Here is a 24990-nt window from a genome sequence, read left to right on the forward strand (position 1 = left end):
ATCACATCACTTCTCTTTCGAAGAGCTTCAGTGGTTTCCCATCTCAGAGCAAAGGCAAAAATAGGCCCCATTAAGATTCTACATGAACCAGAAACAGGTTTCCATCCTGACCTCATCTCCCACCACTCACCCCACTGCTCATTCATTCACTCACTTCCAAACACACTGACCTCCTTGCTGGTTTTTCAGTCATGCCAGACACACTTCCGTGTCAGAGGCTCTGGACAGAAAGCTCTTCTCTGGTATCTGCATGACTCATTCCTTTGCTTTCCTCAGTGCTACCTTCTCAATGAGGCCTTCCTCACACTAAAGTTTCAACACCCTCCCGAACTTCCTATTCCTTTCCCTGTTTATTTTCCTCCTTAGCACATACCATTATCTAACATAGTGTGTATCTAGTTTTTCTTATTTTGTTCCCCCCACCTGAATGTAAGCTCTAAAAGCTAGGGATTGGTTTTATTCACTGCAGTCTCCCCTGCATCTAGGACAATTCCTGGCACATAGGAAGCATTAAATTTGTAAAATGAATACAAATACTGAAGCCCAGAAAGATGAAGCTACCTGCCCAAGATTCCACAGGTGATGAACAACAAAACTAAAATTTAAACCCAAGCAGTCTGACTCCAGGGCTCACGCTCTTGAGAAACAGTCTCCATTACCGAGTGGGGCTCAGGATGGGCAGGGGTGCAGTGAACCTGGCAGCCCCTTCCGTCTTCTGTCTGCAGTGGAGCCAGGTCTCCCTGGCCTCAGGTCTGGCTTCAGCACCTGGGCGATGGCGGCCCTGCTCTAGGATGCTAAGGGGGCATGGCCTGGGTGCTGGTGCCCCCCAGTGGCTAGGGTGGGGAAGAACAGGCAAAGTGCAGCTTTCAGGCTGAAGGGGTGTAGGGGGTGGGGGACCTGGCTGGTTCTTGCTTCCCAGTCTCTCCCCTCACAAAAGACACAATACAGGGTGTGGGCATAACCAGATCTTTATTTCACCAGAAGGGACGGGCAGCGGGGCAGTGCAGCATCCAAGCCCCAGACCACACATGCAGCATCCACATGCAGGAACGGCTACACAGGCTGGGGCAGGGCAAGGGGTGGGGGACTGGGACCACAGGATGCTTGGGTCCTGGGCTCTTCTGCCTCCACTGGAGCAAGGACACAGAGGACTGGGCTGCTTCCCCATGGCTGGAACCTAGTCACTCTGGCCAGGAAGGAAGCTGGCACAAGGGGTGTGGAGTCTGGCCAGTCTACAGCACTGGATTCTGTATAGGGTACCATAGCTTTGCCCACTGGAAGGGCCCAGCCCGACACCCAGGACAGTACAGCCCTGGTAGGAAGAGGGTCTCTACACTTTCTAGTCTCCAGAAGGGCTAGATCCTGATCCCAGAAGGGCTTAGCAGAGTTGGGACCAAGCCCCGCTCCACCTAGTAGGGACATGTCCATGAAGGGGACTTCCCTGAGCACAAGCAGGGGCCTCCTAAGGCAGTAGTAAACTGAGGGAGCTGCTCTACACAGGAGGCCTTCCCTCCGTGCCCCTGGGCGGGGGAGAAAGAGGTAAGGTATGAGAGCAGGCCTGGGGCTGGGCACGGGGTTAGTGAATGGTGCTGGCCCTGGGCCTGCAGCCACAGATAACCTGGGCCGAGAAGGGCCAGAGTGTGCGAGGCTGGGGGCTTCCTGGGGGCGGGGACCAGGCCAGGAGAGGGCAGGGTGGCCGTCCTACCCAGAATCCCTGCACCCATGCTGAAGCTCTGGCTGGGGCCACAGCGGGGATGGACAGATGCACAGAAAACTTCAAGGCACCAGGATTCTGAGGAGCAGCAGGGCCACCCCCCAACAGACAGACAATGACTATACTCAACATCTTCAGCCTAAACTACATGATGTGTGTAGAGGATGGGAGGAGAGGGGAGAGAAAAAGACAAACAGACAAAGGAAGAAACGTACAGGAAGATAAGGGCGGAAGAGACAAACCAGACAAATGTGGCAGTGAAAATGAGGGTGTGGGGTAGAGGAGAAGAGGATGTAGATAGACAGAGACAGGGGAGAAGGGAAGACAGCCAGAGGCCTGAACACGCAGCACTCCTGGTCCCTACAAAATAAGGCACCAGAGTCAGTAACGTTCCCGTTGTCCCTGTGGTACTAAAACGGGTGCTGAAGAGGGGGCGGTGGCTGCTGAACGGTGTGAGCCTTCGGGACCTCACACCTGTGCACCGGTGGCCTTCTTGATCAGCGGTATCTGCAAGGATGGGAGATGCCATGAGGCCTTGGTTCCAGGGCCCCCAACCGGCCGCTCCGCCTGGGCCAGTCCACTGGGCTGCCCAGCAACCCACCGCAGATGGCTAGACACCCACCTTAGACAGGTCCACGCCCGTGAGGGCGTGCACAGAGGCAGGCAGCTCGGCCAGCAGTCGGTTCACCTCTGAGGTCACCTTGCTGTTGTCCCCACTGAGGACCACAATCTCATCGACTTTGGTCAGGGGGGCGGAGATTTTGGCAGCAATCTAGGAGGCGGGGGGCGGGAGGGGAGCTGGTTGGTACTCAGACTCCATCCACCTGCCCTGTCCAGCATCTCTCCCTCCTGTCTCTACCTCACCCAATCCCAGTGTAGCCTGGGTGGCCTTCATTTGCAATTCATGGTCAGATGGCCCAGTGGGTTAGGGATGAGCCTATGCCTGTTGTGGGGTTCTCTCCCCACTGCTGAGTACTCCCCAATTTAACCCTCCCAGCCAGCCTGTCGCTGTGTTACGGACAAAGTCCAGAGAAGTCCAGCGCTTGCCCAGCCAGTCCCAGGCTGGGGTGGGAGCCTCACCCGGGGCAGGGCCTCCAGCACCAAGGCCATCTTGGCTGCGTCCCCGTATTTCTGGTAGGCCTCAGCCTTGAGTTTCATCCGCTCAGCCTCCGCCTTGCCCATCGCCTCGATGACTGCTGCCTCCGCCTCCCCGATTCTGCGGATCTTCTCAGCCTCTGCCTGTGCCAAGAGGACCTGCTTCACCCTGGGGGAGCCCGGGTGGGCAGGATCAGTGGGAAGTGCCGGGGGCCCCTCCAGCCTTGCCTGGGGGCCAACAAACCCCGAGCCTCTGCTTTGGCAGGTGTCAGGGGTGGGGGACCCACGAGAGGGGGGTGCCCTGGCCTTCTGGATCTGGCCAAGGAGAGGGCACTGGCTCCCAGATGCAAATGAGAGAGGGGACCAAGCAGAGGTGCCCTCTGTGCCAGGCACCATACCAGGCCCTTAAACCTCCTACATCTAATTCAGTCTTCCTAACAACAATCCCGTGGGGGAGGCGGGTCACTCCTACTTCACAGTGGGGGAGAAGGGGCCCCCAAGCTCGGTCAGGAGTGGAGGGAGTGCATGGGTGGCAGAGGAGCTGGACTAATCCCCCAGCCCGGGCCCCAGCGGCACCTACTTCTCGCCCTCGGCGATCTGCTGTATGCGGTGGGCCTCGGCCTCGGCGGGGCAGCGCACTGTGGCTATGAGCTCCTTGTCTGTGCGCAGGATCTCCTGCGCCTCCACTGCAATCTGCTTCTTGCGCTGCACGACCTCAATCTCAATCTCTTCCTGCCGGATCTTCTGCTGCTCACGGGCCCCTTGTAGCTCGTAAGCTAGCTGGGCCTCAGCCGTCTGGGGCGGGAGTGTGGTCAGCATGTCAGAGGCTGGCTGCCAAGTCCTGGGCCCTGAGCCCCAACTCAGGATGCCCTACGGCTTCTCACCTTGATGTTGACCTCCTCGCTGAAGGCTGACTTTTGCAGCTCGAAGGCTCGCTTGGAGTCGGCGATCTTGGTGTCTGCCATGAACTTCACGTCCAGCATCTCCTTCTTGCACTCGGCTTCCTGGGAGCAGGAGGGGCAGGTGCTCAGGGTCCCCTGAGCAACCGTGGTCCCACCACCCCTGAGCTCCTTGTCCCTGGGGCTGGGAAGGAAAGCCCACATACCCGGATGCCTGCATCCCTCTCAGCCTCGGCCACTCCGATGTCGGCATCTCTCTGTACCACAGCGGTCTGCGTCTTGCCCAGGGAGCTCAGATAGTCCACTTTGTCATACACGTCCTGGGGAGGGAAGGGGGAGTCATCCCTGGGAACAGTCAGAGGCATAAAGGTTCTCCTCTGGCCAAGCTCCCCACTCCCGGATGGACGCAGAGGCCACAGGCTTCCCATCACACTGCACCTTGATGGTGAAGCTGAGGATCTCGATGCCCATGCGGCCGACGTCGGGGGCTGCCACCTCCCGCACCAGCTTGGCAAACTGGTCCCGATCCTGATAGATCTGCTCCACTGTCAGGGTCCCTGAGGGCAGAAGCATCGTGGGCTGGCTCCCCAGGGGCCCAGCCAGCTGGGAAAGGGGGGAGGCGTGCAGGCGGAGGTCTGAGTATAGCAGGGGTCACGCGGTCAGAGCTGGGTCTTCCTTGGTTTCTTCTTAACAGTGTCTAACACTGAGCCTCCTCCTGCAGGGTCCAGGCAGGATGAGGAAAAGTGTCCCAAGCAGCACCAGGTGCCTGACCAGACTGGCAGCCGCTCCCCCCCTACTTCAATGCCCTCCTCTTCACTCAAGTCACCTCATGTTTTGAAAGGAAATACTTGACGGAAAAGGTATCAGCTTTTCAGCTAGAAGCCTCTCAGTGGGACTGACAGACAGAACCCCCTGCTCGCCCTGTCCCCTCCCTGGCCATGGCCTGGGGACACTGTGAGGCTCCTTGAAGGCAGCAGAGGGGTCCCTGGGCTGGGCAGGGCCTCACCGAGGATGGAGCGCAGGTGCCCCTCCAGGGTCTGCAGGACGACATTCTTGATGTCCTGCACACTCTTGCCCAGGAACTGCTCGCAGGCCACGGCCAGGAGCTCCTTCTCGGTCATGATCTTCACCTGCCGGTAGTCACAGAGGCGCCTGAGCCAGGCTGGAGGGAGGCAGACGGAGGCCCCAGACCCAGGAGGATGGTGATGGTACCCCTCCCCTCCTTTTCAGGACCTGGAGGCCTAGGGGCTGGGAGGGGGTGGAGTCTGTCTGAGGCCTCCAGTGTGGAGAAGACAGGAGGAACTCATACTGAGAAGCTTCATCTTCACTGGCAGCCCCAGGCCCTGCCATGGCCTCTCTCCTGGGCATTTGGGGCTCCCCACTACCCCTCCAGTCCACTCTCTGCCCCTCAGCCTGCAGGTCTCTGCAAAAAGGAGAATGAGCAATAGGGGCACAGACAGACAGACAGACTAGGAAAGAGAGCCGGGACAGGGCAGGAGACAGGTCCGGGGTCCGCCACCGAGGGTGGGCATCCTCCTGCCTTTCTCTCCCAAGGCACTAAGCCGACAACCCCCTCACCAGAGGCCTAGAACATGGCTGAACCTGCCCTGCGTGGGCTTCTGGAGAGCAGGAAGCCCCTTGGCCAGGCACTGAGCTGGGAAGATAACGCGGCCTCCGACTCCAGAGCTCCCCTGCCTCACGTGGCCTCGCCCTCTGGTCCCCACCCTGCAGCCCCCTACCCAGGGAACAGGGAAGGCTTGGAGTCTGGGGCTTGGCATTTCTGACACCTGCAAAGAACGGGGTGGGGTTAGTGAGACAGGAGTTCTCAGCACTGGTTCTGTCCTCCGTGGGCCCGCTGGGGAGAGAAGGGGTGTCTGTTAGTCCTGCTGGGCGGCCAAGAGGCCGAGTGCGTTCCAGTGGCGATGACACTCTTGGCAGGGGGGGCGGGGGCAGGGGCGCTGGAGGGAGACTGCCCCTGGCTGCCGTCCTCTCCTCCTCCCCCCCAAACCCCAGCATGGGGACGAGGCAGCTCAACGGACATGCGCGGGGCTGCTGAGTTACTATACCTGGGCGACACCCGTCACAGTTAAAGCTACCCCCTCGGCCGTCTCTACGTCCTCGCAGCGGGGCTGCAACGTCATAATCTCTAGGGAAATCCTGCCAAGAAACGCAAAACAGGGACATGGGTCTGGGGGCCCAGGGCCTGGGGTGCGGGGAAAGAGTGCGACACCTCACTGCTCCGGCTGGGATGGGCCAGGGGTCCTGCTGCGGGGGAGGACCCTCTAAGGGGTCAGAGCAGGGAGCATGTGAGGAGGAGATGGGTGGGAAAGCAGGCAGGGGGTGGGGTGCAGAGGGCTCACAGGAAGGAGTGGAGTGTGCTACCCACGTGCACACGTGTCCTCTGCTCAGGTCAGCCTGGCTGGAGGAGTGGGAAAGGGAAGCAGAGGAGAATTGGCTGTGGGTGGTCTGGGCTGGAGGATCGGGGGTGGGCAGAGTCTACAGATGTAGTTGTGTGTGTGTCCTGGGACAGTATGTCAATGCTGGTCCTCTAGGCCGTGCTGTGCGGGCCGTCCAGGGATGCCATCACCTGTTCCCTGGGTCTGCTCACACCCTGGGATGCCCCAGGAGGCTGCTGAGAAAGCTCTGCCGTGTAGCCTGGCACGCTGGGAGTCTGCCCCCTGCGCGGGAATCCCGGCCTGGTCCCTCTACCTGGCAACAGGCTAGGACTTGAAGCCCACCCTCTGGGGTTGGGGCCAGGTGGGCCAGTGGGAGAAAGGGCTGGGGTCACACTAGAGCTTCCTGGCCAAGGAGCACTAATCCTACGAAGAGCTGTTCTGCCCAGACAACCTGAGTCCTCGAGGGTCCACAGCACCCAGCTGAAAAGGGACCTGGGCGTTTGCAGCCGTTTCAAGTAGAACGTGGGTTTGGAGGGAGATGAGGCTGCTCTGGAAACGGGTCGAGAGAGGCCTGGACCCTACTCATTCCACACAAGGCGCTCTGAGCTTCTTCTCAGGCCTCTGCCCTGAGGCCTTCCCTCCTGTGGCTACAAGGGGTGGGTGCGATGGGGACAGTCCCCTTCCCATTAGGGATAACACGATGGGTGAGGAACGGTGTGGTGGTGCCGGGGTTTTGCCTGAGAAGCTGGAAGACAATTTCATGAGAGGGAAGGGGATGGGTAAGGTGACATGTAGGTCTCTTCCAGCCTGGGGACCTGCCAGCATGCAGGCTCTGAGAAGCCAGGGGTTTTCTGATGTTCATCGCTGCCTCCTCAGTGCCTGGAGCTGACAAGGTGCTCAACAGGGAGCTGGTGAATGAAGCAATGAAGATGGGAATTTGCATGTCATGAAGGAAGCACTTGGAGTTGCTCAACGCCCTTGCTCAAGAAAGGGTTTCATAGCTACGGCTGCGTGGCAGTGAGGAGTGAGACAGCAGGTCACTTGCTTTTCCAAGTGAGATCATGAGATCGTGTTCATGGTACAGATGGGGTTCCTCTAGCACTTCTTCCCTGAAAATCCCAAAGCGCCCTCATATTGTTCTACTCGCCTTTCCAATATTCCTACAAGGCACAGCGAGGGCGTAATTCTCCCCATTTCACGGATGCGGAAGCTGAAGTCTGGTGACAAGAGATCTGCTCAAAGGTCCCTCAACACAAATTAGGGGCAGGAAATTGGGGGGCGTCAAGTGGCGGGGTGAACAGAACTCCCCCTGGGACGCATCTCCTGGCCCTGCAGGGAGGACTAGGGCTTGACACTGAGGTGTCAGCCTGGAGCAGGGGCTGGCAAGGGGCTCCGTGGTGCCTGGAGGGCTAGGACTTCTGTAGGAGTCGTTAGGCCGGAACCCTCCGCCCAGACAGCCCAGCTCTGTCACTAGAGGGCCTGTGTCTCCTGCGTCAACTTACTCCCAATTTAGGCTTCTCATCCAAGGACCCCCACTGGCAGACTTGGGCAGAGCTTCCAGAAGCCCTCGCCCTTTCCCCGCTAGCAGCCCCAGTGAGCGAGGGCAAGGGAGTTGGGGATCTGTAGGGATCCACCCTGCCACCCAGAGCAGCAGAGGTGGGAGCAGAGGGGAGAGAGGCACACTCTCAGAAGTGGAGTCCATCCGGCGCCTGCCTGCCAGGCCCCGCAGGGCAGGAAGAGAGAAGGTTAGACACAGAGGAGGGAAGCAGGTGGGTTATTACCTGTGCAACCCCTGTTACGAATAGCGGGACCCCCTCCGACGTCTCAATATTCTCACAGCGACACAGGATGGTCATAACCTCCAGAGACAGTCTGAGGAGCAGCCAGGGGGTGGGGAGAGGTAGGGACAGGAAGGGGTAGGAGGGGACACAGCAAACACACACAGTGGTTACCAGACAAGCACCCAAAGCCTGACGCCTGGGGGGTGGGGCGGGGCTGCTCTTAGCACTTCAGCTCCCCCCGCTGCCAGCTCAGCCTAGGGCCGTTGGGGGACAGAGACACCCCCTTGCTGGCCTGAGGCCTCTGGGTCTCTTCTCTAGCCCCCATACCCTTCCAGTGAGGAGCTACTGGGCTGGAGGAAAAGGCTGCCAATGCCCTGGGCCTGTGACCTGAGGTTGGGAGGCCTGTGCATAGGGCACCTGGGTTACCCACCACCTCACTTTCCCAGGAGATTCCTGGCACAATCTGCGAGACAGCCTCAGCTCCACCCTCCGGACACAGGCTAACCTGTGTTTCCAGAATTGGCGGGGGAGGCCACTCTGGGGATCAATGAGCCACAGAAAATACTGAATCCTGCTGGGGGCACAAACCCTCAAGGCCTGTGCTTCATATCACTAAGAAGGCAATTTAGGGCCAGAAAAGCCCCCTCCCTAGATTTTTGGATTTTCTGATCAGGGGGAAGGGCGTGTCCAGGAAGGCTGGGGCAGAAAGTGCGCCCCTGCCAGGATAGTCACAGGAACAACAACTGGGAAACAACGGAGTCGTTCACTTTGGAATTTCTAGAGCTGGGCACAGCACAGAGTCATGGCAAAGGAAACCAAGTGCTTCAAAGCTACCTGGCCCCCCCCAGCTGGGCCTTCCTAGGGCAGCGTGTGTGAGAGTGTGTGCAGGGTGCTGGGCCAGGCGGAGGCCAGGCTGTGGACAGCATGGAAGGTTCCTTACACCAGAGGAAGGGAGGAGGGAGGCTGAGGTGACGGAGCAGAAGCAGGTGGACTGGGGGGACGGGGAGCAGTAGGCAATGTGGATCCCCCAACTCTACTCTCGCAGTGCCAGCCCTGGGGGCTCCAGCCATGCAGATGTGCAAAGGTTGCCTTCACTCGAGCCCCTAAAAATAGCACCCTTGGGTCTGAGAGGACTCTAGACCCAGCTCAGACAGGAACCCACCAAGCTCTCTTTTGGGGAAGGAGGAGAGAGGGGGACAGGAAAGAGGGAGGAGGGAGGGAGTAAGGGAGCGAAGGAGGGAGGCTGCAGCTCAGATGCCAGAGGTGGAGGAATCACTCGGGCAAGGGAGAGAGAGCTGCCCACATCAGGGCCTCAGGATAGGACAGGATGTGGCAGCAAAGTGCAGCAGGAGGAACTTCCCTGATTCTGGAGAAGAATGGCTGACACCAAGGAGGGTGACATGTAGGATGGCTGTGGAAAGTATCTCAAAAGGGAGGCTGGGCTAGAAACCTCTACTCTGACCTGAGAGGCTCCTGCCAGCCTAGGGAAATAAAGGCCCCAGCTTGTGGAGATGTCCCCCAAGCAGGCTAGGGGCTGGGGAAGGGGCTGCCCCAAACAGGGCCCAGGAAGGGGAGCGGCTGCAGGCTCAGACTACCCAGCAAGTGGGACCAGAGGGAGGATGCTGAGCCTGGATGTGGGAGATCAGTTTCCTAGGATGAGGACAAGGGCCCCCACCCCTCACTTCCAAGCCTGCTGTCAGAGGAGCTTGGCCCTCCTGTCTTGGGGCTCTGCTCCCTGGAGCAAGAAGACAGAGCGGGGACCATGGATGTGGAGAAAGGGCTGCTGGGTGTTGCCCCAGCAGTGGATGCCCAGGCAGGACAGGTCTCTGGGCAAATGGCAAACTCTCTCGGCATGGCTGTATGTCGAGGTGTCTTGACAAGATGCTCTGTCGCCCCATGGCGGGTGGGGTGGGGTGACAGTGTCTCTGTGGAGGGCACCTCAGGGCTTCTGACAGGCCAACTGGCCCCCTCAGGAGTGCTCAGGATCCGCCTGAGAGGAAGCTGTGACCAGTACTGATTACTCTCTGACACTTTTGGCCTTGGGCCAGAAGAGTCCCCCGGGATCCCTCAACTCAGGCAGGGCCAGGTGCGGGGAGAGATGGAACAGTGGAGGGGGTTAGTGAGAAATCAGTGAAGTTTAAAAGCGGTGACATGCTTCCCGTGCCCCTGACACTAGCCAACACCCTCAGACTCCCTGAAGCCCCAAGCACTAGCAGCTCAGTGTGGCCATGGGGCATCTCTCTGCTGACTGGTGGGGCTGGGGTCCAGGAAGGGGATTTCACTGGAATCTCTGCTGCTTCCCCTTCAGATGACCCCCACCGCCGCCAACATGCCCGCACTTTCGCAGCTCTACTGCCTGTGTTGCCTGGGTCCTGGCCTGGAAGAATCTGGGCCCCTCGCCTGATCTCCCATAGTCAGGAAGGGGTGCTGGTGGAGAGGTGCCCGGGCCTCATCTCCTCCTGGGTGGGCAGTGAGGGGGCAGGAGAGGCCCAGGCCAAGTCCACCCCTGCGGCAGGCTCTGGGAAAGCCAGCAGGTAGAGCCTGACGGTGGGCCCTCTGGGGAGCTGAAACCTCCCTTCCCCGAGTAAGTCTCTCCAGACTGATTTAGGAGGTCCAGAGCCGTCTTGCCCGGCCCCAGAGCCAATTCCTTAGATCCCTACCCCTTGCCTTTAACACGCTGCTGTCAGAGCCCCTTTAGACTGTATATCCATTCTCTGCCATTTAGGCCCTGCCTGCATTGTCCCAGGGCCTGCACAGGTGAGGGTTTGTGTAAGGGGTCCCTTCAGCCCTTCTTCCCTTCTTAGACCCACTCCAAACAGGTGTGTAATTAAGGCTTCGCGAATAACTCTGAGCTAGAATCAGGGCATTAGCATTCTGCTTGAATTCTCTGGGACAGAAGTGATGCCCTCAATGGAAAAAAGCACACCCACCAAGGAGGAGGTGCCCACAGACAGACCTCCTGCATCCCTGTGTAACCCATTTCATCTGCTTCTTAGGAGGTCCCGCCCCCCAGAGTGGAAGGCAGCAAGTGGTAGATGCTCTAGCTGACCTGTGGGGTGAAGGGGGTAAGGATGGAAACCCTTTTCTCCCTTGCCCACCAGGATGCCCGGTTTGCTGGCCCCCAGGCCCTTACCTCTGAGTGTCGGAGATACACCACCAGGCCCAGGCCCAGCCGCCAAACACATACTGTTTATAGTCAGAACCGCAACAGCCCCCTGGAGAGCAAAGCAAACCACTGCTGGTCAGTCAGTTCTTGGGTCTGTCTACCCTCCATGCCGCCAACAGCAGCTCTGGGCCTTCGCCTGCTCTGACACTTGACAACTCCCACTGCTGGGTGCCAGGTGCTGAGGTTACAAATAAATGGAAGGTATGCCCTGAAGGGCCTTGGGATCTAGTTTGGTAGACAGGCAATTTGCATAGAAAGGAGGGTAGCCAATGAGTAGTTCTGAATGTAAGTGCTTTCAGAGAACAGATGAGAGGTCAGTGGGCAGGAGTGAATGGAAAAGCTTCCATCTTTGATTCAACCATCCATTCGGCAAACAAATATTTTTTCATGCTAGGGAAACAGAGATGAAGATAAAATTCCTATCTTAAAAGAGGTGAGACTAGGAGGAGGGACCTTTTCCTGGGATGATGGTCATACTATGCGATTCGCCTGTTATCAGAGTGAGTGCAGTCACAGAGGGAATGCGGGTGGGAGGCTAACGGAAGACAGACTCTGAGCCAAGGTTGGGGCCTTGCTCGTGTCCAACAGTGAGGCTGGTTCTCTACTCCCAGGGGTTCAGAGTGAATTCGTTCTTCTTGTGGGAGTGGATGGGGAAGGCAAGGCCTCATAACAGAGCCCAACTCATGGTACCAACTGGAAAAGAGAAAGGGAAAAGGCAAAGGGAAAAGGCCTAAAAAGGAAGTGATTCCTGGAAAAACTGTGTATCAACTAAACAGCATGTTGAACCTGGCCACGACCTGATTCACACCGTGGACACGTACGGCAGCTCTCTATACAGAAACGAGAAAAATCAATTCTTGAAATTCTTGTCACAAACCCTTCTGCTGATGCCAAAACTACTCGACAAGTTCAAGAAAACTCAGTAAAAGCAAGAGGGGCTGTTCACTTGCAGTGCAGACATGTTCAGAAACAGACGATTCAAAGGAAACGTAATGGGGAAAATGCCAGTGGGTGTCATCATTTCCTCGTTCACAAACGGGTTTTCAGGAAAGCCTTAGGGTGTTTGCCTCCCATGGTCAAAGGTCAGGGCGTAGTTTTGTATATCTGGGTTACAGTGTCTCTCAGGCCCCTTGGGAGGGGACAAGGCAGGGTGGAGGGGCAGAGGGCAGATCATGGAGTGTCTTAGGTATCAGGCCAAGGACAGGGTGTGTGTGTGTGTGTGTGTGTGTGTGCGTGTGTGTGCGTGTGTGTGCGTGCGTGCGTGCGTGCGTGCGTGTGTGTGTCTGAGTGATGGGGGAGTCATTTAAGCTAAGGAGCAACAGTTACATTTGCATTTTAGAAACACCACTTTGCAGTTGGAGGAAGATACCTGGGTCAGGGAGGCTGGGTAGAAGCAGCCTCTTGCAGTGACCCAGGCCAGCCCTAGGGGTTCACGTGGGGGGATGACTCCTAGAGTAGTCTTGTCCAAGAGAACTTCCTTCGAGGGTAGAAACGCTCCCCAGCTGTGCTGTGCAACAAAGCACCTACCAGGGACATTTGTTACTGAGCACTTGAAATGTGGCGGCTGTAACCAAGGAACTGCATTTTAATTTAATTAACTTAAATTTAAGTGGCCACCTGTGGCTTGTGGCTACCATATCGGACACTGCAGGTCTAGAGCCTGGGTTTGGGTGGGTGGTCAGGCCGACAACCGAGCAGAGACAACAGAGAGAACCACAAACCAGAGACAAGTTTTAAACAGGCGGAGGCAAAGGAACAAGGACCCCGCAGGAGCGTCGGGCCTGCCGAGTCAGAGGGCCGGTGTCTGGCACGGCCCACGGAGCGGCCAGCCCTGTGTCCTGGTCTGCTCTATGCACAGGGTGCGAGCAGCCGAGCCCGAGGCCCAGGGGCCAGGAGCAGCCCCGCAGCGTGCACAGGGGCAGGAAGAGGTCTTAGGTCCTGGAGATACGGGTTCTCGGGGCCGCTGCTCAAGGTAAGGCGCTGCAGGCTTCTCTGCCCTGGGGACGGGGTAAGGGAAGCTGCTAAGGACAAGCAGTCAACTTGAAACCCAAACCATCTCGGGATCCAGTGAAACCGAAAGAGGGTCCAAAACCACAGCTTGTTCCACTTCTTCTGGCCTGGTCGGGGCTGGGGCACAGCTTCCTTGCTGTGGTAGCCTCCTGCAGTGACCCAGGCCAGACCTAGGGGTTCATGTCCTGAGATAACTTCTAGAGTAGCCATCACTTCCTCGTTCCTCACCCCGCCGCCCCCCCCGGGGACTTCTCAGTGTGCTGTGGGAGGGGTGGTGGTAGTGGCGCGGGGCGGGATGGGGGTGGGGGACCCCAGGGTGGCTGTCCACCCTTTACCTTTAACTCATTCTCTGACCTTGGGAGCAGGCTGTCTCGGCTCAGGCTGGGCCTCAGCCAAGGGCAACATGGCCAGGTTCCCAGGGGTAGCAACAACAGGAAGCTGGGACTGCCAGGCTGTCCCGCCCCCAGCAGCCTCCTCCCCTGGAAGGCATCTTCCTCCCCCCAGCTTCCTGGTCACATTGAGCACCACTCCCAAAAGAGGACGCTTAGGCGGCCCCTCCTTGACCTCCCCAGTTCTCACTGTCTCCAGACCCGGAAGTTTCTCCTAATGTTAGCTCACTTTTTCTAACTCAACCTGCTTTCCTTTGCTCTGTCCTCAACCAAGCTGAAAAATCAAAAAATATCCCATGATGACCTCTGTCCTACTCTTAGCCCTCCCCAAACACAGGCGCCAGTCCACCCTCTCAGGAACACTCCTTTCCCTTCCTGCCCCTCTTCCACCCTTTTCTTCCTACTAGTCAAGAAGACCATCTACAACTCTACAAGCGGGATTTTTCTTTTTTTGGCGGTGCTGCGTGACTTGTGGGATTTCAGTTCCCTGACCAGGGATTGAACCCGGGCCATAGCAGTGAAAGCGCCGAGTCCTAACCAGGTGACCACCAGGGAGCTCCCATACAAGGGGCATTTCTTCAGTCGAAATCCCCCTTAGTAGTCTGGTAATGGCCAAATGTTCATAAATGCATAAAACAAGATACAGAAGAAACAAATTAAAGTTACCAAAATGTTAAAACCACCAAATGTGTGATATAGTAATATGTGCTCTGTGTAATACATTAAATAATAAGATCTCGTGGTAGATATTTTAACAACTGGCTTAATTTCAAAGTAGTGATGAGCATAAATGGTTCTTACGGTACCTGCAACAAAGGCAGAATGGCAGGAAAATACCTGCTAATACTATCATGGATTGTTGCTGACGTTAATAATCATAAGAAACGCTAAATATCAGTTTAGGTTAGTGTGAATAAAAATGTACTATTCTCCCCTCCTCCAAATACGAAGACCTCTACATTCAATCCACAAACTCCAGGCTAAGAACTTCTGACCTACTGTAGAGAAGAGAGAAAGGTGTATGGAATTTGGATTCCCCTTTTAAACTCCCAAAAGCGGAAACAGAGGAAAAAATTTTACATTACAGAATGAAGGAGCGGGGTTACACAGGAAGAAGAACCTCCAGACTTTTCAAGAGGAAAAGATGCATGAAATCTATCAACATCCTCCTTCTGAAAGTAGGCTGTGTGAGATGCCCCTGGACTTAGATGCAGGCCCAAGTAATGGGGCGGGGGGGCGCCGGGCTGGGAGTCCACGTGCTAGAGAGAGCCACAGCTCAGCTGGATCATCTCAAATCCGAAGGTAATATTATGCCAGGCATTCTCTCTCTCTCTCTCTCTCTCTCTCCTCTTCCACCCTCCCTTGACTCCAGTCCTCTTAATTCTCAGCATGGCCTCCTCTCCGCACCCCTAAAACAGCTTCGAAGCTAGCACTGCCTTGGCCTCTGGCCAGAGGACCAGGTTCCTGGCAACTGGACGGCACAGAGCAGCCCATCTCAGGGGTTCCTCTTGCCCCTCAGTCTCAAGGATCTCCACAAAGATAGGACTGGACCTTTTGTCTCCTCAGGATTAGGAGATCCAGTGAAACCGGAAGAGTGGCTCCCCCACCCCCATCCCGCCCCCCGCCACTAGGATTCTAGAGAGAAATCCCACAAGAAAAACCAAGTGCAATGCAGATTTGGGTTTCTAAAAACCTTCTTTAGGATTGGTAGCTGGGAGACTGGCCCAGTTCTTACAGAGGAGCAGGTTTGGCCTCAGTGCTCTCTGGGGGTCTCCCTGGTGACCCCAAGGCTATCTTTTCTGGTTTTCAGGGAAGTGAAGGATCTTAGTTCCCCAACCAGGGATCGAACTCGGGACCCCTGCAGTGGAAGGATGGAGTCATAACCACTGGACCACCAGGGAATTCCTAGGGAAGTGAAGGATCTTAATTCCCCCACTGGAGTAAGGTGCTAGTTAGGGAGACTGGGGATTTCCCGTCCCAGGGGAGAGATGGATTTTGAGATCCAAACTGAGCCAGAGGCCATGTTCTGGGGTGAAAGTTCCCAATGGATTCATCACACCTCTCAAAGGTGGGCAGCTACAAGCCCTGGCACAGCCCACCCTCTCCTGTTCATTCTGCAGCCGGCCCTAACAACTCTGCACAGGCGGAGAAGCCACACTGACAGTGGGAAGATATGAGGGATTCCTGCAGCTACAGGCCTCCAAGCTGTCAGGAAACACAGCCTCTCCCCAGCACCCGTGCCAGGGGCTGCACGAATTCGTGGCTTGAAAGGCTTCTGCCACTTCCCAAGATACCCAAACATACAATTTAAATAGCAGCCTTAAGGCAAGATATCTCTCCCCTCCCCAATACTGCAGTCCCCCAGCCCCACCTAAGCTCACAGAAGTTCTGGAGCCTGCAGCATTTTGCAACCAGAGCAACACAGAGCCAGGTTTCTGTAGAGGCCGCACCCGCGTCCCTGGGGCGGGCAGTGCCAGTTAACCCCAGCAAACCCAGCCTGCTGGGAATTAACGGGTCTGTGCCCAGAGCCCAAGGATTCATGCCCAGGGTCCAAGGATTCATGCCCAGGGTCCCTCCCCAGACGTGCACCTGCGACCCAACCCCCGTCCCAGGCGCTGACATCCGGCCAGATTGTTCCCGGAACCCCAAGGCTTCAGTTCGGGAACCCCTAGGCCACAGGGGAGACCCTGTCAGGGGAGGAAGCAGAGAAAGGAGGGAATAAACACGGTTAAACATTCAGGGCGGGGGAGGTCGGGGGAGACCCTGGCCCGTGCCCTAGGGCGCAGAGCACGGCAAATGGGAGTACTGGGGGGAGGGTCCCTCCTGGAAGGGGTCTCAGGTGCGGCCCGGAACGCCGTAGGCTCAGGCCCCACCCCCGGAGCCCTTCCCCGGCCTGGCCCCTCCCTGCTCGCTCCCCAGCCCGGCCCCCGCCCTCCCAGGCACAGCCCCCGCCCCAAACACCCTCCAGGCCCTGGGTGTCCCAGACCCACCTCCCTCGCTCGCTGCCCGCTCACCTGAAACCACCAGCGCCTCGTTGGGCCCCACCGTGTGGCAATTGCCCATGGCGCCGGCGGGACGGAGGGCCCTCGGGGGGCGCAGAGACCTGGACAACAGCAGCCGGCCCGCAACCCGCGCCCGCCCGCACCGCCGGCCGCGCCCAGCCTATCCCGCCACCCCCAGCGGCCGCCCGCCCGCGCCCCTCCGCGGCCGCGGCCCCACCGGAAGTGTGGCGGCGGAAGGCGGGGCCGGCGTGTCGAGGGAAGCAGCCAGAGCTCAAGCCGCGGCGGTCAACACGCTTTATGGCACGGGGTCGCCATAGCGGGGCCCAGCCCTCAAAGGCGTCCCTCCACTCCCGCCGGGCGCCTCGATAACAACCGCCCTGCCCTTTCTCACCTCCCAGCACCCACCTTACAGCGGCCGGCCCTGGAGTCAGCCTGCCGGGGCTCCAATTTCAGCCCCTGCTCTTACTAGCTGGGAGACCTTGGGCGAGTCCCTTACCTGGCTGCCTAATCCCGCCTCTGGAAAAAGGGGATAATGCAACTACCTAGCTACACGGTCGAAAAGGGCCCGGCTGAGTAATTGTCAGTGTTGGCAGTGCATCAGATCACAAATTCCCAGGCCCTCATCCAGGGCTGATCAGCATTCCTGAGGGTAGGGCCTGGAAAATACGAAATTCAAATTCCTGAGAAGCCGCATCTGGCACACTACGCCCCACCTCTCAATCTGGGGCTACGGTCACTCTCAGGAAGAAATCATCACCCTTTATTTCCTTCCATCAGGAAACGAGCTGTCCAGGATGTAGCTTGAAGCCCCAGAAGGTAACCATGGAGGTAAAAATTGCAACCCTCTCAATGCCCAGTGCGTGGCCTGGCACACAGCTAAGGTTTTCAAGGCCCACCAAGTGCCCTGGAAAGCTTCCCGGCCTGGGGGTTAGGAGGTTTGGAGCTCAGGTTCAGCTTTAACCAGAATTCGGCGCATGACCTTAGACAAGTCTGGTGAACTCTGAGGGCTGGGGTAGAGTTCAGAAGCCGTGGGCTCCTCAGGGTGGGGGCTGCTCGGAGAATATGGGTCCTCAGGCTGGGGATCTTCATCAGATTCGGCACCCTCGCCAGGCCCAAGCCCGGCTAGCCTTTTGCTGGCCTCCCATAGCCGGTGAGCTGCCCGGTCGTCTCTTGCAGCTGGGGGCACCTCCTCCACATGGCAGTTGGCAAAGTATCTCCCACTGAGGGGCTCAATGCCCTCCTGCAGAGCGCAGTACAGGGGGGTCTGGGCACCCCCTCGTGGTGCCCGCAGCACCAGCCAAGCCACTGGGCGCAAAAGTGGGCGGAGCCATCCAGGAACGTGGCGCAGGAACAGCTCCGAGTTCACTGGCCCTGTGGACAGGAAGAAAGGAAGGAAGGAGCAGGGAGGACAGTGGGTGAGGGCCCAGGGTAAAAGCAGCAAGAATAGGGCTACAAGGGAGTGGGGAACAGAGTCCAATTCCAGGGAAACCAAGGTAGTATTTACCAGGTAGTATTTAGGGCCCCGACAAGGTGACCTCACTCGTTTCTAACAGCAAGCTCCTCTTCTCCATCCAAACTCCTTATATATCCTCATCTTCCAGATTTTGCTCATGCTGTGTCCCCAGCCTGGAACAATTCTGACTCTCTCCACCTTTTCTACTAGCTCATCTTTTTTCCTATTCCTTTGTTTAATCAGCAAACATTTATTAACACCTGTAGTAGACCAGACACTGTTTCGGACGTTAGAGGCATGGAGTGTAATAATGGTTATCTATAATTATTATTGTCACTATTATAGTTACTAATGAGCCTTAGGCAATGATTATCTAATATGCAGTATGGTAATACGGGTGGGGCAAATCTTGTTATCCTGGAACCTGTTCCCTAAAGGCAGGGATGGGTCTTAGTCATCAGTAAAATCACTCAGACTGTTAAGACAAAATGCTTCCAGTGGACCCGCAGACCCCGGATGACCCAGCCCATCTCTATTCCTCATCTCTTGCCACTCTCTCCGCTCTCACTCTGTTCCAACCATACCAGGCTCCCTGTTCTTTCTCAAGCACACCAGGCACTTCTGCCTCAGGGCCCTTGCACTCGCTATTTACTCTGTTCTTTAACTCTTCTCCTCAGAAAACCTCATGCCTCATTCTCTCATCTCCTTCAGGCCTCTACTCAAATGTTACCTTTTCAGATACATCTTCCTTGACTGCCATAGATAAAAATAGCACTCCCTGACATTTCTTTTTCTTGTGCCAACCCTGTCATTTCTTAGTCCCCTTACCCTGTTTTATCTTGCCCCGTAGCACTTTATCACCACCTGTCACCGTATATATTTATTTATTAGCTGTCTCCCCCTTCTCTAAAGTAGAATGTAAACTCTACAAGGATAAGGTCTTTGTTTTGTTCACTGCTACATCCCCTGCATTGAGATTAATGCCTGGAACATAGTAGGTACTCAGTAAATGCTCCCGGAATGAATAATTATTAGCTAACATCATCATTATCATCATGTTATAGTCAGTTCAGTCATGTGGATGGCTCCTTGGGGTGAGAACCTAGGCCTTATTCATTGCCATACCCTACCTAGCAGTCAGCATCCCAGTTTGTGGTGTGAGAGGAAAAACCCAGACAAGGAGAGCCTAGCTTCAAGATCAGCAAGGAACAGTTCTCTCCTTGGACCAGACTTCCTTCCTACCCTGAGATTCTGTGGCTCAGTGAGAGGTTGGGGGAGCATGGGATGGGGGCGAGGATGGGAGAGGGGGAATCAAAACACAGCAGAGCAGCCAGAGAGCCAAGTCTCACCTGGGTGGGCTGCATAGCAGGTGATGCCAGTGCCCTCAAGCTGAGTGGCGAGCTCCCTGGCAAACAATACATTGGCCAGCTTGCTGTCGGCATATGCCCGCAGCTCCTGCCGCCAGCCCACCACTGGGCAGTCCAGGCGTGTGAAGTCGAGGCGGCCTCGACGGTGGGCGGCTGAGGATACCACCACCACACGGCTGGGGGCGCATGTCTTCAGCCGGGGCAGCAGCAGGTGTGTCAGCAGGAAGGGGCCGATGTGGTTCACTCGCAACAGCAGGTTAAAGGACTCCCGGGTTCGGCCACAGGAACTGATCCCTGGGGCAGGGGCTAGGTGTGAGCAACTGCTCCAGAGGGATTCCTGGAGGCCTCGGTGTCCCCCATGTGAGATGGTGGTAGGGGGCATCCTTCCCACATGTCCCCTGGCAAAGCCTGGCTGGAGGGGTCGGCTGCCCCCTGGCCACCCGCCGCCCCCCTGCAGGGCCTGCTGCCCCTCACCGGCATTGTGGATGAGGATGTCCAGCCGTGGCTCAGAGCTCAGGAAGGCAGTGGCAAAGGCCCTCACGGAGGCCAGACTGGCCAAGTCCAAGGCCATGAAGATGACCTCATTGTTCCCACTCTCCTGTGGAGTGGCAAGGGCTGGGCTGTCATATGCACCCTTCTCTTCTTCCCCCTCCCCAGGCACCAAATTCTGAGAGTTCAACTCCTACTATTACTAAGATCTGCCCCTAGGCGTTAGAATGTAGTGGATAAGTGTGTGAACACTGGATGCAAACCTTGACTTTGCCTATTACTAGAGTGAGACCTTGGGCAAGATGCTTAATCTTTCTGAGCCTTAGTTCTCTGTAAAGTGGGAATAATAATAATAGTACCTGTCTCAGAGCTATTGTGAGGATTAAATGAGTTAATATATGTAAAATCTTTAGAACAGTGCCTGGCACGCACTCGTGCATAGGCACTTGCTATTATTATTATTATTATTATTATCATACCCTCTGCCCATTATTGTTTACCCTAAACTCTACAACAGACTTCTCACTGGTGTCCTCCAACCCACCCTTACCCCCTCCAAACCAGACGCCACACGGCCACCAAGGGGTTCATTCCAAAAGGCTATTCTGACAGTCCAGACCCTGTGGAAGACCCTTCACTGGATCTCCACTGCCCATTCTATAAAGTCTGATCTCAGTAGGGTCTGTAAGGGCCCTCAGAACCTGGCCCTGGCTCAGAGTGTTCAGCCCCTTCATTTTGCCTCTTTTCCTCATACTCTGTGTTCCAGGCTCATTAAACCTTTTAATCGGTTTCTTAAATCAGACCAATTAATTTGCCTCAGGGCCTTTGTGTATGCTGTTCCCTCTGCTTTTCCCTTTCCGACTCTTTCATTAATGTAACTTCTACCGGTCCTTAAATGTCTTAGAATAGCAATTAATTCCTTCAGGTCTGGTGCCCTTTTTTTTTTCTGGTGCCCTTTTGCTGTGTGACCAGAAGACCTGTGCACCCCCTCTTCTGCACCTGGCGAACCGAGCCGCACTCTCCTTTCAGGGGCTGCGTTTCCTCCAAACCCGCCCCGAGCTGCTCTGCTCACCCCTGTGTCCCAGGTGTGACTGTCCTCTGTTCACGGTCCCGCCGGGCCCCGCCCGCCCTCACCTGGCGGAGGTCGAAGGCGGCCGCCTCCCCGCGCTCCCGGCTCCGGCAGGCTAGAACCACGCGCGCTCCCCGGCGCGCCAGCTCCAGCGCCGTCATCTTCCCGATGCCGCTGTTGGCGCCTGCGGAGGGCGGGCGGGAACCGAACTGAGCCCGCGGGCCACCGCCCCCTCCGTCCCGGCCTCCCCGCCCCCTGCCCGCCAGCCGGCACTCACCCGTGACCACGGCCGTGCGGCCCCGCAGGCTGGCGATGCCGCGGCACGGCGGCGCCTTCACCAGGTTGTAATAGACTAGCACGTAGGCGCCCAGCAGCAACCCCACGCTCAGCAGCAGCGCCACCATGCCGGCCGCGCCTCCGGGCTCCCGCTCAGGCCTCCAGCCGCCCTGGATCGCCGCCTGGAGGCTGCGGGATCGCCCCGCACGGGCCTGGAAGGGCGACAGGCGCTCTTCGGCCTCGCGAAGGCGAAGGCGGAGGCGGAGGCTGAGGTGGACGGGGGCGGGAGGCAGGGCAGGGGGTGTGTGTGCGTGCGTGTGCGCGTGGGCCCTGGGAGCGCCCCCTAGGCGTGCGTCTGCGTCCTCTGGGTGTGTGCTGGTGCGAAAACCTAGGTGCATGTGTGCGCTTGGGCCCTGGGAGCGCCCTCTACGTATGTACATGAATCCCTAGGGAGGGCGTGAATGACTTTTTGGTGTGTAATGTGCCCATGGATCCTGGGATCGCCCTTTAGGTTGTGTGCGTGCCTCTGGATCCTGTGTGTGTGTGCCCATGTGAGCACCCTGTAGGTGTGTGAATCTGTGGGCCTCGAGACCCTCCAGGTGTGTGCATGCATCTGTAGTCTGTCAGTGGGTGCTTGAGTGACCGTCTTCGTATGTACCTGTACTTTGTTCTGGGCTCTGGAGCAGCAGGGGCTAAGCAGATGTGAGAGCCCTCTGGGTGTCAGTAAATAGCAATCCTGCCCATCTGGAGAGGAGTGGGTACATGAATGCTGCTGTGTCTGAGAGCGAGTCCAGTCCTGGATGCTCTGCTCTCAGTAAACACAAGCCCGTCAATTCCTAATCCTCATATTCAGCCCTCAGCTTCTGGGATTCTTCCCAAAGAGGCCAGAGGTGGCACAGTGTGTTCAGGGTGGCACCATCAGTTAAGGGCTGTCAGGAGTCACTCATTCATTAGCTGTCTATCTCCCTGCCTCCCCCACCCCTCCATTTCTGAAGGGAAGCAGGAAGAGAGTGTAAAATCTGTTATCTGACCTTCAGGAGGCAATTTGTCTCTGAAATTCTCACAGGTGGTAGAAATAGGTAAAGAAGCACCATCACTGAATGGAAGTGACTATGATGGCAAAGTGGGCGGGGACAGCTAGGGAGGCATGGGTAAGGGTATTCCTGGCCAGGTGACTTGCCAGGAGAAAGGAGAAAAAAATCTAGTACAATTTAGCACCCATTGTTTGGCACTTAGGGCATGCCCGGCAGTGCAGATAGCCTTGGAAATACCGAGCAGAGTAATGTTTTTGTCCTTAAGGAGTTCAAGAGGCCCATTAGGGTAGGGGTAGGAGAGTGGCGGAGACAAAGCTAGACAAGTAGGTGGAAGCCAGGGCCAGACCTCACATTCCATGGGGAAGTTTCCTGTTTAGCTGCACTGTGGATTCAGTGTTCAAGTGTTGACACTGTGGGATGAGGCTAGGGATGGAATATTAATGAAATTAATGGATGCGCTCTCCACCCCCGCCAAGGCAAAATCCTGATATGCGAACAGGTACCACCCACTCTAACAGTGCTGGCATACACACAGATGTATTCTTTAAGGAGTAGGAGATGGTCTTCAGGAAAAACTTCTCAGATAAAGTTTCTTAGGTAAGTGTACGAGGAGGAAGAAATAGTTTGGTTTAAAAAGAGGGTGCTTGGGGGCCTTAGAATTAAGGTAACGGGTAGAATCATCTTCTGATGAGGAACTACAGTTGTAAAGTTGTGATCGCAAGTCACGTTACTTGTGGCACGGCTGAGTCTAGAGATTGGATTTCTCCTTTTTCATGTTCTCCAGACATTCGAATCAAAATTCCATACTAGATTCTAAGCTCCAAGAGGCAGGGGCCACATCTGCCCTGGTGATTGCTCACAGCAAGTGACCTAGACCAAGACCAAGGCCTGGCAAAGGCCGGAACTGGAGGAACTCGAGTGATACTGGAATATATTAATGAATTCCTCCATGCCCAGCTAAGGGCTCCAGGCAGAAAAAAACAGAACCAGGTGTTATGACTTCCCCCAGAATAGCTGGATAAAATATGATAACAAACAACTGGAACCAAAGGCAGCCCCAACTCGTTGGGTTAAAGCTTCTAGACCAGAATGCAGAGGTCTCATGCCATCTTCTATTTTAATGTCTTGCTTTTGGAGCCAGGAGGAGCAGCGATCTGCACACTCTTGGATTCTTGCAGAATCTGATCGTGTCAAATGATCAAGCCCTCTGAACTCCCTCAAGTCACCCACAAAGCCACAGAACAGCCCCCCTTCACAGCTGCACCCGTCCCCTCCCATTTCTCCCTCCCACCTTAGGTGCACTTTTCTCCAGCGCCTCCCCTCTCCTGACTTTCCTTGGGGACTAAGCATCTGGGAGTGAGGCTTGTTCAATGAGACTGTGGGACCAGGGCCTCAGGGAGGGTCCCCTCTAAGGGTGATGACAGGTAGGACAGACAGGCAGAAAACATAATTTGAAGTATTTTTGTTTTTTTATATACAGAATACAGGAAAGTTTCTGTAAAGTCTAAAACATTACAATTACTATGTACATCGGTACTAGTTGTCGGGGTGGAAGGAAGAGGAGAGAAGTGGCAGGAGAACAAAAAAAGGAGACAGAACAGGTTTACGACAAAAACGCTTTTGCTACAATAGACAATTTGAAGAAAACGCTCTACCACATGTAGTACTGTACAGTTTTAAAAAACATTGAAAAAATGTCATCACTAGATGTATTTACACAAAATCCAAATACACTTTTCCTTATTTGAAATAAAATAGATGGACAGCCAGAAAAAGAATTCATTTCTCATTTGTCCATAATACACAGTAGCTACCTGTAGTGCAACCGCTGCAGAAAGGGAAAATAACCTGGAGGGTGGGAACCATGGAAGGAGGGTGGGTAGCGATCTTTATATTAAATAAAACAATGATATTGTATAGATTTTGCTGTATGAAAACTGTATTTTTTTCTTTTAATATAAAACTATTGTCACTGCCACAAAATAGAACAAGTTTCTGATTATTTTACAACGGCGGGCGAGGGGGAGGGAGCAGGAGGTGGGTGGGGAACGGTTTTGTGTCGGAGGAGGTGTCCAGACCACTGGCCTTCCCCTCCCTGCCCACGCTGTTCCTCAGCTCGGTCTGCCGCTTTCCCATGAAATGTTGAGTACAAATATATGTGCAAATGCCCCCTAGAACTTGAGAAAAGAAAAAGGATTTTTAAAAAAGTCAAAAGGTTTTCTTCATTTCATGCAAAGATTGTAGTTGAAGGGTTTCTGGTGGAGTATAGAAAAAACCCCGGGCTTGGTTTGTGTACATTTTTGCATTGCAGGAGTCTTGGGTTGGGTGGAAGGGCGGGTGACGGGTGGCCGCCAGTCCTAGGGAACGGAGTTGGAGCGCAGCACAGGGCCCTGGTGGGGCTTGAGAGAGAGCTTCTCGGCCAAGACCCCATCCTGTAGCAGGCCGGCATCGCCTTTGGGCTGTTTGGTCGCAAACTCAGTGATGCTGAAGACAAACTGCAGGCACCCCAGCTTGATGTAGCTGCCATGGTGCAGTAAGGCCGTGCCCTCCCAGCCGGCCCCACTGCCCCCAATCAAGCTCGAGCTGCTGGCTTTGCAGTTGCAGGGTCTCCGCTGCGGCCCCTGGGCCTGGGAGCTCATCATGGCTGCCTCCTCACTTGGCTCTTCATCCTGTTTCTGGTGCCGGCGGCGCCCTGGGAAAAAGGGGGAAGGTCACAGGAGAGGAACAGTGAGCAGCCAACCCACCGGGGCTGTCTGCCAGGGTTGGGCCCCTGTATCTCCCCCCTCTAAATGCTGCGTGACTCGGGGTGAGGGGCACTCAGAAAGGACTGGTGGAGTCTGAAGTCCCCAG

At 56.1% G+C, this 24990-nt stretch overlaps 3 protein-coding genes across 8 annotated transcripts in view; all 3 read right to left on the reverse strand.

The window, feature by feature from the left end:
- Window positions 1-959: 959 nt before the first annotated feature.
- FLOT2 (flotillin 2) lies at window positions 960-16863 on the reverse strand. Of its 5 annotated transcripts, none has more exons than XM_030861986.3 (11): window positions 16465-16648; window positions 11019-11100; window positions 5775-5865; window positions 4715-4838; window positions 4147-4265; window positions 3915-4028; window positions 3694-3813; window positions 3390-3604; window positions 2795-2978; window positions 2337-2486; window positions 960-2221 (listed from the first exon to the last, which is right to left on the reverse strand). In XM_030861986.3, exons 1-11 carry the CDS (start codon window positions 16511-16513, stop codon window positions 2183-2185), a joined length of 1287 nt encoding a protein of 428 aa, XP_030717846.1. In that variant the 5' UTR covers window positions 16514-16648; the 3' UTR covers window positions 960-2182. The 5 variants fall into 5 exon arrangements, with proteins under 5 accessions (XP_030717846.1, XP_030717847.1, XP_030717849.1 ...); XM_030861987.3 differs by lacking the exon at window positions 5775-5865 and adding an exon at window positions 7886-7976; XM_030861989.3 differs by lacking the exon at window positions 16465-16648 and adding an exon at window positions 7886-7976 and having other exon boundaries at window positions 11019-11039.
- Window positions 16756-21383, reverse strand: DHRS13 (dehydrogenase/reductase 13). 2 transcript variants are annotated; one of them, XR_011377028.1, is made up of 6 exons: window positions 21108-21383; window positions 20896-21014; window positions 19747-19870; window positions 19255-19566; window positions 17210-17823; window positions 16756-17108 (listed from the first exon to the last, which is right to left on the reverse strand). XR_011377028.1 is itself a non-coding variant. In XM_030861993.2 (5 exons), the coding sequence occupies exons 1-5, from the start codon at window positions 21232-21234 to the stop codon at window positions 17381-17383; spliced, it is 1125 nt and encodes a 374-aa protein (XP_030717853.1). In that variant the 5' UTR covers window positions 21235-21383; the 3' UTR covers window positions 17190-17380. The 2 variants fall into 2 exon arrangements, 1 of the variants encoding a protein (XP_030717853.1); XM_030861993.2 differs by lacking the exon at window positions 16756-17108 and having other exon boundaries at window positions 17190-17823.
- Window positions 21384-23600: 2217 nt separating this feature from the next.
- Window positions 23601-24990, reverse strand: part of PHF12 (PHD finger protein 12) — a 39992-nt gene continuing 38602 nt past the window's right edge. Inside the window, exon 15 of the mRNA XM_030861984.2 lies at window positions 23601-24832. Within this exon, the coding sequence (XP_030717844.1) occupies window positions 24498-24832 (335 nt within the window). The 3' untranslated portion in view covers window positions 23601-24497. The remainder of the gene's footprint in view (window positions 24833-24990) is intronic.

Source organism: Globicephala melas, chromosome 20 (assembly GCF_963455315.2).
Source record: "Globicephala melas chromosome 20, mGloMel1.2, whole genome shotgun sequence".
Lineage (NCBI taxonomy): Eukaryota > Metazoa > Chordata > Mammalia > Artiodactyla > Delphinidae > Globicephala > Globicephala melas.